This window comes from Denticeps clupeoides, chromosome 19, assembly GCF_900700375.1.
Source record: "Denticeps clupeoides chromosome 19, fDenClu1.1, whole genome shotgun sequence".
NCBI lineage: Eukaryota > Metazoa > Chordata > Actinopteri > Clupeiformes > Denticipitidae > Denticeps > Denticeps clupeoides.
Genome location: NC_041725.1, coordinates 3,204,402 through 3,218,496, shown reverse-complemented (window position 1 = coordinate 3,218,496; position 14,095 = coordinate 3,204,402). Strand labels below are relative to the sequence as shown.

At 41.7% G+C, this 14,095-nt stretch overlaps 1 protein-coding gene across 1 annotated transcript in view; it reads right to left on the bottom strand.

The window, feature by feature from the left end:
- egfem1 (EGF-like and EMI domain containing 1) overlaps nt 1–14,095 on the bottom strand; it is a 46,683-nt gene that overhangs the window by 6,598 nt on the left and 25,990 nt on the right. Inside the window, exons 16-23 of the mRNA XM_028962083.1 lie at nt 13,958–14,086; nt 13,653–13,787; nt 12,586–12,711; nt 11,372–11,503; nt 10,229–10,357; nt 5,065–5,196; nt 4,779–4,907; nt 4,379–4,507 (exon numbers count right to left, since the gene is read on the bottom strand). Coding sequence (XP_028817916.1) covers nt 4,379–4,507; nt 4,779–4,907; nt 5,065–5,196; nt 10,229–10,357; nt 11,372–11,503; nt 12,586–12,711; nt 13,653–13,787; nt 13,958–14,086 — 1,041 coding nt within the window. The remainder of the gene's footprint in view (nt 1–4,378; nt 4,508–4,778; nt 4,908–5,064; nt 5,197–10,228; nt 10,358–11,371; nt 11,504–12,585; nt 12,712–13,652; nt 13,788–13,957; nt 14,087–14,095) is intronic.

Below are 14,095 nucleotides of genomic sequence, written 5' to 3'. Positions count from 1 at the left end.
ATTGATCTCAATAATCGCAATATGTCTTTTTCCCCAAATCGTGCAGCCCTACTGGTCAGTGTCTTCCCATTCTTGTCATGTGACACCGGTGCGGACGCATTTGACATTTTGCTTGATAACTAGCCTTTCTTACAAGAAGTAGATGGAATTTAGGGTGGAATTGAAATATGTCTCCTTTCCCCAGCACCTTTGTTACGTCCCTGGACGTATGCTCCCACGTGTTCTGTGTGTTTGGCTGTGTTTTTGTGTCCTGTCCCTTTTAGGTTGACTTCGCGGGAGGAGTTGAGGCCTACCAGCTCCATCTGCAATTGTTCACCTCCACCTATTTAAAGAGACTTCAGATGGTGTTCAGGAGGTCCCCAGGGTCTGCTAGGCCCTTATGCTTTTGGGAGGTCCCCAGGGTCCACGGAGATCTGCATAGAGCTCCGTTGGGGATCTCATTCGTGTTTCTTGTTTCTTTGTGTGATAGACCCTTTGTTGTTAGCCTGTTAGCTGTTAGCTTGTCATGTGCCGTTTTGGGAACTTGTACGTGTTTTAGTTATCCCTGCTGTTATCCCATCCCTTCCATTAAGCTGTTTTGATGTTAGTTAGCTGTCCTGAGTCCTCTGTCTTATTGAACCTGTTAGCACACTGTAAATAAAAGCACTGTTTGTATCGTTTGTTTGGTTGCATGTGTAACAGTGGACCTCCTCCTCTCCACACCCTTGTTGCGTTTCTGAGACCCCTAGACTTAGGAACGTGACACCTTTACGTTTTAGATTTGTGAACTGCACCAGTCCCTGGCCCAGTGAGAATGCCCACTAATGATGTCTGTATGTAAACTCTAAATGTATTACAGGGCTAATAACAGTCTTGAAAGGGGTTACAAATGTGTATAACAGACCTAACCAATGTGTATTTGTCTATGATCCACAATGTGTTCAATCTACAAAAAGAAGCTATAAAACAACCAACAAATCAGAAACACAGGTCACATCGAGTGACTTTCTGTGTTAATTCACTCTCTGCTTAAGTCCGTTTAAAGCAATGATACTAGAAACATGAACTAAACGCACTCAACAATTCACATTTAAAGCGATGGTCTGTCCTATTAAAGCCATTAGTGCCCATCTGTTCCCTTACATATAAACTGACGGTGCGGGTGCGGTGCGGGTGTGGGCCCACTGCGCCTGCTTCAAAATAAACCTTAATTTTCAACTCTGCCACCACTGGCACGAGTCACGCCTCTCAAAGTGCTCACACACACTCTCTCTTTTAAACAAACTTCTCTGAATGTCTCTATTATCATAATGAGCATGGATCTGTTCTACACACACACACAAGTTTACTTTAAGACCGCATATCATTAGGGTAAAGTTTAAGTGGCTCAATTTGGCAGCGATATAAAAGAATAATCATGGTGCTATGGGTAATTTAAACGGGGAAACAATAAGCCCAGCCCCTTTGATTCCCTCTTTATTTATTTGTTTCATGGCCAGCGCCATTGACACGGAACATGGAAAAGCTACTTATAGCTCTCTGTAAACACAACACACACATACGCAGCCTCAGCTAAAGAGGGAAAATCCAAGATTCCAGTATGGAAAGTCCCAGAGCCATTCTACCACAGAGATCAGCAATGAAGATTGGGAATCCAATGAGAAGAACTTACGTTCTGAGGAACAGTGTTCATAAAGTGAAATAATTACAGTGTGTCATTGATGAGTATTGATTGTATTGATTATAGATGATTTTGGCAGCTTGTCTTAACATCAGTTTTAGTCTAGTCTTTGAGTCAAGCTGTCATTTCAAGTTTCAGTCTAACATTCTGGGTATTTTAGTCAGAATTATCCATGACTATTTTAGTCTAGTTTTAGTCAAAGAAAATTGATGACAGTAGGCAATGAAAATTGTATTTTAGTCTCTTTTTTGTAATGCAAATCCATTTAAGCCAGTCAATATAATACCTAGTAGAACAGACAAAAACAACATTTCCTTTTTGTCAAACCCATTTCATAATTAAAACAAGGTTATTTTATTATTACATTATTGTTACCTTAGAGACTTAAGTATTCCTGACATGGAAAATGCTCTGATTTGTTCCATGTTTTTCAACCACACATTCTTTTTTATTTTCAACTTTATTGTAAAGAAAGTGCATCCAAAGATCGCTTTGTCATTTTCTCCCAGCCATCTGCTAACCCAGTGGTTCTAAACCTGGGGTCAGCAACACACACCCAAACTCTGTATAATCCAGTGTGCTATAGAGACTAGAGCTGTAAATCTTGGGTCGGTCGAGTTGATAGACTCAAAAAATGTATGTCTCGTACTTCTGGTCAATAGTATTTATACTATATGACTTTATACTGTATGACTTACTGCTTGTAAATGTGTTTTGGGGATTGGCAAATGTTTTTTGCATAATTTGATTTAATAAATGTTAATGAAATGTTCATTTGATTTGCGATTCTCTTGCCACCATCATCAGGTGATGCTTTTTAATTATCACAAGAAAGATGCTGAGGAGGTGAAACAAGCAAGTATGTGGCGAATATATTTTAAACCCACAAATTTCTAATGGTTTAAAAAAAAAATTTAAAAGATTTAAAAAAAGCAAGAGCTCACGAGTGATGGCTTTACAAAAAGGGCAAAGTGAAAAACACTGACTGTATAACTGTATAACACAGTTGAGTTGGGTATGGTCTCATTTCTGATTACAGCTCTAATATAGAACTAGTGTTTAGTACTGCCAGATAAATACTGCCAAATTCCAAAATTTCAGAATGTTATAAGTAAAAAAATATTTACAAAAGTAATCAAAAAAGTAATCACTACTTATGTTATGCTACTATTACATTTTAAAAAGGGTAACTTTTAATTTTAACAAATTAATTTCCAAAGTAATTCATCACTGGTAACAGAATTACTTGGATTAGTTACTGCAATATTATACCTGATTTGGTAATTCTCTCACTACCAGGGAAAATAATAATTTCTAAATACTAAAAACCAAAATTCCAAGAGAAAATTTGAGGGCAGGGGATTGGTCACAGGAGCGAGCGTGGCCTATTGAGGTGGTGTCAGCTGTAAGAGCAGGCGGTATTACTAAAGTAGCCGATTGAGCAGTCACGTGAAATTTGGTGACGTTTGGAACATTTAGAAAAAATAGCATATTAATGCTAACATGCTAACATCAGAAATGCTAACAGGGCGTGGCCAAGATGCGTCATGTAAAAAGTTAGCAGAAGGACCAGCTGTTCCTAATAAAGTGGCCGAGGGACCGTGCGTCCCTAATAAAGTGGCCGAAGGACAGGGCGTCTCTAATAAAGTGGCCGAGGGACCGGCCATCCCTAATGAAGTGGCTGAAGGACAGGGCGTCCCCAATAAAGTACCGTGCGGTCTTAATAATGTAGCTGATTGAGCAGGAATCCTAATGAAGCTGCTGGTTTGAGATTCCATTGAATTACAGTGCTGGCGCTGCTGCTGTATCAGTACCCCTTGTAGGACCCCCTTTGCTGGCAATGACACTGTAGCAGTACCACTTAAAAGGCATTCAATGCATTATGGGGAAATGTTTGAGTGTTAATAGCTCGGCCACGCCCACTCCTATCGCTTATAGCACACCTCACACAATAAAGGACTAATTTTTAATACATTAGATTAGATTAGATTCAACTTTATTGTCATTACACATGTACAAGTACAGGGCAACGAAATGTAGTTTAGGTCTAACCAGAAGTGCAATAAGCAGCAAGTGCAAGATACAGGTCAAATAAGTTATGTATATACATAAAGTGATGTTCAGCAAGGAGACAGCTCTGGGAAAAGCTGTTCCTATATAGCTTGGCGGTGTGCGTGCTTCGGTACGACCCGCATTAAGTGCCGTAAAAGTGACTGAAAAAAAAATAAAATAAATTTTTTTAACCCACTGACACTTTTTTTGTTTTTTCAACCCCTGTTTTCCTCACCCCTGTTGGTGGTAGCGACACATCCAATATGTCAGATTGTGAGACTCGACTCCCGTGTCACCAGCTTTGACGGCTGGTCACAGGGAGCTGAAAAGTTCTTCCTCTGCAGTTCCTCCGTACTTTTTAAACTTTGAACACAATTTGTGGCCGGCCCATACAACCTACCTAAATAAACAATATGTCATATTCTATGTTGTTTCTGTGTATTTCACGTGTACCCTCAGGGAGCCAAAAACGTATTCCAAGCACAAAACTAAATGGTCTGTCATACTGACAGGCCCAAATTATAAAAAAGAGGAGTGAGTAATATTTCACTTTTCATTACACATTTCAGGTATGGATACACAGTGGTGGTGAAGAGAAGAAAATGAGAAAGGTGGGTTGATGAGAGAGGAGGGTATGATGAAGGAAGCGGTGAGGAAAGGACGCACCTTCTTGGCATGATTGTCCCATTCTGCCTGGGGGGCAGATACACCTCCCACTCACTGGGTGGCACTGACCACCCTCCCCACACATGCACAGGAGAGCACAGTCTTTCCCATAATAGCCTTCTGGGCAAGCTGAGGGACACACATATAATAAAGCACAAACATTATCAATCAATGTGGCCTTAGTGAAAAAAACATTGATGAAGGCCATTCGCTGTTTTAGTTCTTGTCCTGGGGGCAATGAAAATGTATTTCTAGAAACCTAGTTCAGACAGCAACAGGTAGAGTGTGTGTATTTGTGTGTGTGTAGCAGTCAAATGTTTAATGTGGGATGTTTGTCTGGCCATCAAAAACCATTGTGGAAATGTAGACCACACATAATGTTACCCATCTTTTTACTCACGTATGCTGCAGTTGGCTCCCAGTAGTCCAGGGGGGCACTCACATGTTCCTGTCTTAAAGTCACAGCGTCCACCATTAAGACATCTGCATCGGCGCTTGCAGTTTGGACCATATGTTCCCTCCCGACATCCTGACACACACACACACACACACACACACACACACACACACACACACACACACACACACACACACACACAGAAATATAAAGGACATCCGCTACACAATTTGACATGGTCTAGTGTAAAAACTATCCCCCAATTATAATTAGAGTCATGCACTCTTACTGGTGTCACAGTGGTTTCCGTAGTAACCAGGCATGCACGTGCACCTCCCTGTGATGTGGTCACACATCTGACGTGGACTAGAACAGTTGCAGATTTGGGAACAGTTCTGGCCAAAGGTTCCTGCAGGGCACACTGCACAAACACAGCAGTGAAACAAGATAAAAGCACAGAAATATGAAATAAAAACAATGAGAATCTAAAGAGGATCAAAATGAGTTGCACAATAGCTTCTATGCAGCCTAGACCGATTCTAACTACACATTTCGTCCATATAAGGTATATGTGTGTGGCCATTTTAAAAAATCATTTAAGAGCTCACTGGTCAGCACTAATGCACTGTCAAGTCGCCTTAAATGTGGAGTTTTACTGATTTACCTTTTATGCACTATTCTATCTCACGGCCACAGTCTCCAGAGAAAAGAAGGCCTTGTTTTTCGTAATTGAATACAATGAATTGTGAATGGCTGCAAACACTTTCTTCAGATTTGATCAAATTGTGAAACAAGTGAAGAGGCACTCCCCTATCAAATGAACTTTGTGATTGACTCGTGCTTATTAAATATTTTCCCAGAATGCAACATTGCCCTCTTTTTTTAATCTGATCTGACAGTGAGATAAAGCAAAACTGTGATTGTAGAGACATGCAAAAAACTGAACAATCACGCCTGTATAACATAAAGCTGAGAGCAAGCTGGGTTATCAGGACGCGCTACACAAACCTCTACACGGGAAACGTGTGTGTGGTTGTTGTATAAAAGTCATTTCTGCGTGTTCAGAGTGTATATACGTGTGTGTGTGTGAGTGAGATAAGGCGAATATTACACGGGTAATTACTCCAGCCTCGTTAAGAAGCCCCCTGCACTACACGCCACTCACCAAAACAACCAGGCTGTTTCACTTGGCAGCAGCACTGCAGCACTTATCAGATGGCTGGAGGGGAAAAGGAGGGGGAGAGTGATGGGAGTGGAGGGTGCTGATAGAGTGTGTGTGTCGTTTTTTTTATTATTATTATTGTCAGACTGATGGAGCTGCTAATGAATGCGCGAATGATGAGCTGTGTGTGTGAATGCATGAAAAATGAAGGGACGAGTGAGTGCCTGTGTTTACTGAGGGAAAAGAATACAGGAAAGGAAGACATCTGATAGATAGTAAAAGAACGTGTGAGAAAGCATGAGATACACACACTGACACACATACAGACACACATTTTTTTTTACACTTTTATCTTCTGAACAGAAGTTCAGTGAATCTCCCTTTGGCACCAACTAAACTCAATTTAATAATTTTCTCTCAACCTTTTTAAACTGTTCAAATAAAGATCACATGGCATGTTAGTTTTCATTAGTCTTTCGGTTTAAGTGTATATTTGGAGAGTCTAGTTGTGGAACTCAATGAACTCTAAAAGCATTTCACTGCATAAATGTGTACATGACAAATAAAATTTGAATTTGGCCGGGCAGATGTGACCCAAGCTGCAGTGCAGCGCTGAAGTGCAGTACGCAGCTATTGTCACCAGTCATAACTCAGAAAGTTTATAGGATGGTTGTAGCCTAGTGGGTAACACACTCGTCTATGATCAACAAGACCAAGGGAATCACAGGTTCAAACCCCACTTACTACCATTGTGTCCCTGAGTAAGACACTTAACCTGGAGTTTCTACTGTGTCCCGGCTGTGATCACAGAAGCCCCCTATGCATGCAAGAAACCACTGGAGAAATCTGCCATACCCACATGATCACTTAGTAGAGGCCAAATGTTTGGACACACCTTCTCATTCAGAGTGTTTTCTTTATTCTCATGACCATTTACGTTGGTAGATTCTCACTGAAGGTATCAAAACTATGAATGAACTCATGTGGAGTTATGTACTTTTATATTCTAGTTTCTTCAAAATAGCCGCCCTTTTCTCTGATTACTGCTTTGCACACTCTCAACGAGCTTCAAGAGGTCGTCACCTGAAATGCTTTTCCAACAGTCTTGAAGGAGTTCCCAGAGGTGTTTAGCACTTTTTGGCCCCTTTGCCTTCACTCTGCAGTCCAGCTCACCCTTTTTTGTTAAGTACAGAACTCCACATGTGTTCATTCATAGTTTTGATGCCTTCAGTGAGAATCTACCAACGTAAATGGTCATGAAAATAAAGAAATGAGAATGAGAAGGTGTGTCCAAACTTTTGGCCTGTACTGTAGGTGTGTTACTGTTCTGGATTGATGCCTTTCACGTGTGCATCCGACACATCTTTCTTGCAACACTACTGCTATCAACTGCTATCAACCTTTCATGTACAGAGTGGGCGGGAAAACGGTACAGATTGGGTTCTGACAGATATATTGTGCCACTGCAGCTGATAGATAGTGTTGTGGCAGTGACATCCAGCCAGGAAGCTTAGTTCAATGTGTGTGTGCTTTTGTAATTTTCTGGTCTTCTGACTAGAAGTCAATTTAATTCACAAGATAAAGGTTTACGAAGATGGCAAAAGCCAACAGATTTTTCTTTTCCTCTGAGGTTTAAAGGTTAGGCTTTAAAAAGTCTTAAGGCAGATCCTGTGTGCGGTGGAGGCAGGCTGCTGACAGACAGTGAACTGGTGAGGTTAAACACACATGCCAACAAACAACAAAGCCATGACATCACTGAGAAAAAGAGGCGAGGGAGAGAAGATCTTTACAAGCCTCTGACAAGCATCATTAAGGCAGGGGTGGCTTCCAGTGCCTGTCCTTAAACCGAGTCCTTAAACAGTAAACATAAGGATGCACTTATCCTAAAATTAACCAGAGGAGCCTGAAGCAAAGCCCTCCAGACACACACACACACACACAAAACCCCACATTTTATGTAAAATTAGACATCCTCTGTAAGTACAGGGTTTGTTGATGTGTTTGTGTGAGAGACATTTTTTGGTTTGGATGGGACTGTGGTGAGGATGTACCATGTGATCCCAAGACAGGAGAGCTGAGAGAACTCTTGGCAGAGCGTCGGCGCTCGAGGAAGCGATGCGTTAGTGGGCGGAGTCAGGCCCTTCTCACACCCTTTTTTAATGATGTGGGATTCCTTCCCAGCATGCAGTTCAGGGGGGCCGTCCGTGTGATGTGGTTGCATTGGGAACTGTGCCCACGCGCACACCAACACAGACAGACAATCCAGACCGTAAAAAAAACCATCCGACAACCCGTATCCCAACACACGAACACATCCCCATCATGCCAACTGCTTTCTGGACTAATGAGGACGAGAGAGCTAGAGAGAGAGCGAGAGAGAGAGAGAGATCTGATCATCCTATGCATGTGCAGCCACTCAACTCAGAACTGCTGTGGTTTAATGAGGCTGAGTGGGTTTGGGGGGAAGAGATCATTAAATGATGTCATACTGATCTGTACACACACACACACACACACACACACACACAGCAATGAACAATTTAATGGGGACCTAAGATAATAACTATTTGATATGTATTACAAACATGCATCTACTTTTATATAACAGGACATTTGGACTCAGAAACATACAAAGGACACAAACACACACACACACACACACACACACACGGTCAAACCACATCAAAGTGTAAATAAGGAGAGATGGAAATAAGCGAGAAAGAAAGAGAGTGAAACCAACCTTGAGAAACTGGAGCACCTGCTGAGATCAACCTTCACCTCCATTCTCCCCATCTCTCACTTTCCCTCATGTCTCTCATGTCACATACACATGTTCCTGGTTAGTCCCCGGCACCGATTACTTAGAGATGAAACACACACACACTCTAATTCCTGCAGGCTCCTAAATCTGATTAGTACACGATCTGTGTGTAAATAATGCCCACTCTGAACCCTCTGGGAGGACGTGGTCCTCTTGAGACAGGGAGCATTTGAGACTTCAGCTCTAAATTTCTCACACTGCCAAAACCTAAACCCGCATGGATCTCTATCTGCTGACTGACAGCTCTGTGTCATGCCTCACTGTCACATCAAGTTTGGCCTGAAAGGTGAGACTCACTCTGCACACACATTTTGGCATGTTATACCCTTCCACTGTAAACACAGACACCTTGTTCCAATAGTCCCAGCCTAGCGATACCCCGGCCAGACCCCCTTCTCTGGCCACCAGGCTGCTCTGGCCTCCTGGAATATGGAATTAGAGGCAGATGTTGTGCCATTTTTTGGCTCCTCTGACCAGAGTGGTTTTAACCCTACCCCCCAAACCTCAGCCTGGCACAGCATGGTATATATGTATAAACATGTGTGTGTGTGTGTGTGTGTGTATTACTATGATGTTAAAAACTCGAGCTGAATACAGATGGCTCATTAAGATGTCAGATGAGTTGCTGTGTGTGTGTGTGTGTGTGTGTGTGTGTGTGTGTGTGTTTAGCATCTTGGCTGCTTTGATTATGGGCAGGCATAAACTGGCAGGCTACAGAAGAGATCTAACGCACTCAGTTATGATTAGGGCAGGCTCCGCCCTGCTCGCTTTCCATTAATCCAGCTGCAGTTGGAGCAAGATGAAGAGCTGCTCAGGGGTTTACAAGCGTCAGCACTTTCAGCAGATGAGAAGACTGTGCCACCGCGAGAAGTTCTGTAGGTAACTCATAGCTGAGTTTGTTATCTACTACTACAGGAGAGGAGGAATAATAGTTCACCTGGCAGCATAATTCATATTCGCAACAGAATACAAAACTGAATATAAATTTAAGAAGGTTAACAAAAGCAGATTATGCCCTCAATCACTGAGGGGTTTCTAATGCTGGCCTGCATATGTACTCTGATGATAAACCGAGGGCTCACATGTGAAACACCACAGCACGGCAGCCAGTGAAATGCGGTCTCTGCATTTAATATATGTAATTATTATATATATATATATATATATATATATATATATATATATTATATTATGGAGAAAAGTGAATAAGGGACATTTGGTCAGCCAGCCTGACATGGGAGAGACAAAAATGAATAAATAACCGAAAACAAAAAGAATTATCTGTATACTGGGCTGACATATGAAAAATTAGGGGAGGATTACGGGCCTATTAATACTGCTGTGTTTATATGAACGTGGATGTTGGGAGGCTGCACGTACGTGCTTGAAAGAGAATATATGAGCAGGTGTTTTCTATTAAACTATGCATTCCAGTCTGTCTCTGTGGCTGTATGCTTCTGCGGGACTCACTTTTCTCACAGCGCTCGCCCGTCCAGCCTGGTCCACATCTGCAGGCTCCACTGACATGATCACACACTGCTCCGTTCTCACAAACACACAACTGCTCACATCCCTGCCCGTACCAGCCATCAGCACACTCTGAGAAAAGAAGCACGCACAAAAAAAGACAGACTTAATCTGTTTCATTTAAACATTTGATGGTTTACACTGTCATTTGAAATGACCAGAAAAAAGGAACAAAATTGATATTTTCCACTGATTTCAGACATGATTAGTGGGCATTATTTGGAACGTCGTGCCCCGTCGGCAGCTGCAGTGTAGAAATCCGACCACCAGGTGGCAGCAAGTACACAGAAAAAAAGAATTTCACAGTGCAGGTTCTTGATACCATTTTAACTTTAAAGGCAACTTTTAGGCACTAAATACTAAAACCATTAGTATTACGATTTACATTGCACTGGTAAAACACTTGGATGTACATGTAAAAAGGAAAGAACATTTGATTGATTAATTACTATGTTTCAACTGGCGACTGATTCAAGTGGAAATTTTCTTACTTCTTAAACAGCCTTGTTGGAAGACATGTTCGATGGTTGTAGAAGGGTCAAATGAATGGACATAAAGCAAATAAAACAACTGAAATGACTAAAACTGGGTTAAGAATTGTCTAGTGCAAGCCTGGAATTTGAAACTACATTTGCTGGGCTCAAAACTTGCAATTCTACTCAATTGTGAAAATAAAATAATTTCCGCCATGTACATTATGAACTGGAACTAAACAGCTGTGCAGCCATAAGAACGGCAGTTGTTAGTGACGTTAATCATAAAAAGGCTTGGACTGTGCAGCAAAGGGACATCATTTTTTACTGCCGAGGCCCGTCCTTAACCTCACCTCAGAATCTTTGTGATGCTCTGAAGAAGTCTTTTCCTTCATTTACATGATTTATCATATCTGAAGTAAACAATTTGCATAAGTTTATCAAAACTACATCACACTGAATGCATTCTGTCATGAATGTGGTTCAACCAAATGTATTATTGTGTGATTTTGTTGCCAGGGCAATGTATAATCTTAGTAACAATAGTTCCAACATCATCGATAGTAGTAGTAGTCTCATTACTGTAAGACAAGACTTTACCCAAGACTCTTACTCTGGTCGCAGTGTTGTCCTGTGTATCCTGGATCACACACACACTGGCCACTTTGTGGATCACATGGCACACTGCTGTTGACACACTGGCACAGGCTGGCACATCTGCTACCCCAGAATCCTGGCTGACACTCTGCACACAGACGTCGTGCCATTCAGAATGAGCTTCTTTGTGAAATATTTGAGCAAAATAGGAATTACAGATGTATTTGTGTGTGCAGGTTTTCCTTGTTTGTGAACAGGTGTGTACCAGTGAAAGCTGAAAACAGGTGTGTGCCTGTCCTTCAGATGGACGGAGAGATGAATTATGGTGTTGTGGAGAATGTGGAACGAGAGAGAGGAAGGTGACAGGTGATGACCCCGTCACCTCAAGTTGTCCTCTGGTTTCTACAATCTGTGATCATTTCAGCAGCTTGGACGGTGTGTTTAAATTACACAGCTCAGGACTGCAGAAGACCCAGCTGTGACCTATTGTCCAGCTAAAACACACACACACACACACACACACACACACAAAAGGTCTGGGCAAAACATTAGGACAAAAATGACAGCAGTGTGTTTTCTGACAAGGTCTGTGGGGAGTCGGTGTTATGACTAAAACAGCTTCCATACATTAGCATTAGTCATTTCACTCCAGACTGAAGATTACTTTCTTAAGTTACAGAAAATCCATGTAACTGAGGGTGTGTGTTCTATGTCTAAGTATCAAATGTCCCCTTAAAAAAGGAGCACATAAAATTTGTGAAATTATGGATGTTCTACTGGTTCCGTTCTTTAGGAATAAATCTGCATATCAATGTCTATCAAATTCTAGAATGAAGAAAGGTAGATGAGCTACTAAATAACTGGGTAGTTTAGGTGCAGATAGGGTGGGGTGGTAGTAGTCTAGTGGGTAACACACTTGCCTATGAACCAGAAGACCCAGGTTCAAACCCCACTTACTACCATTGTGTCCCTGAGCAAGACACTTAACCCTAAGTTGCTCCAGGGAGACTGTCCCTGTAACTACTGATTGTAAGTCGCTCTGGATAAGGGCGTCTGATAAATGCTCTAAATGTAAATGTAAATGTAAATGTTTTGTTTGTAACGTCTGTGCATAAGTGTCTTTATTCCGATGCGGACATCTCTAATAACTGGCCAACATTCAGGGAGTTAGGTGTAAGTGTGCGTATGTGTGTGTGTATCTGGAGGCTTTTTGGAGTGTGACGGACTCACTCAGCTCACACTGTTCTCCAGCAAGGCATTTCTTCTGACACTCTCCAGTCTGGGGGTCACATGGTACACTGTCACCACAGCTGCATCGCTCATGGCAACCTTCCCCAAAAAACCCCGGGCCGCACTCTGATCATGACAAAAACACAGAGTCACTCACACATGTAGTTTGTGTGATTCCAGCTGTGTTCGTACAGACAGGTGACAGATACACTTTTTATTTTAAATGGATAATTGAATATATTAAATGAAAACACGGTTACAGTGCTGATGCAGCAAGTAGCAACTAATTTCATAAACATCCATGTCAGAAGACACATCCTGTGGTCATGGAAAAGTTGTTTCAGAATCCGTTACAGAAGGGTCATGTAAGGATTTTGCTGAAACTAGTAAATCTAGGTTAAGAACTGTCCAACAACTTATTTAAAAAAAAGAAATATAGTGGGAAACCATCATCTTCAGAGAAGAAATGTAGCCAGAATGAATTCCGGATCATGATCAAAAATGAATGCAACTAATAATGGAAATAAATGTTGTGACATTTTGCCAATATGTTCCCAACATAATATTAGAGTGTGTCACTTTTTTTTTTTAGACAGGCAGCATAAATCATAGGGCAAGTGTGGAAATTCAGTAAAAATGCAGTATTTCAATATCCTACTGTTGTTATTAACATTGTTCAAATTATCAGATTTTTAACCCCGCCATCTGCCTCTTGTCCCCTTTCTAGCATTTTTCTAGCAACACTCAATGCTTGAGGGTGAAGTTATACTTAATTTGTCTGCCATCATCGGTATTGTAAGTATTTTTAGTACTTTTTGGTTCAAATCTACTCACATGTCGACGCCACACACAAATTGTGGTTGTATTTAGGGGGTGCTAGTAGCCTAGTGGGTAACACACTCACCTATGAACCAGAAGACCCAGGTTCAAATCCCACTTACTACCATTGTGTCCCTGAGCAAGACACTTAACCCTAAGTTGCTCCAGGGTGGTACTGTCCCTGTAACTACTGATTGTAAGTCGCTCTGGATAAGGGCGTCTGGTAAATGTTGTAAATGTAAATGTACCTGTCTGGCAGTGGTTTCCATGGTAACCAGGCTTGCAGGTGCAAATGCCAGTTTTGGGATTGCACCCCAATGAGTTTGGCCTGTCACACACACACTCGCCTGAGCATCCCAGGCCGAAAGCCCACTTGGGACATGCTGAAAATAGATGAACGGTGTGTGAGATGCCAGAAATGTATTTAATTTAGCGAGAGAGTAGGAAAATTCAAACAAGACAATGGTAACTATTATTCTGTGACTATTATTCTCATTGTTTCATAGATTATCAAAATAAATATGTACATTTGTGTGTGTCTATTTATACTCACGCAGATGACAGAATCGCCCATACAGGCCTGGAGCACACAGACAGCCACCATAAAGCTGATGGCAGTGTCCATTATTGGGACAGTGGCACTTCCTTCGGCAGTTCATCCCATAATAACCCTGGGGGCAGCCTATTACCA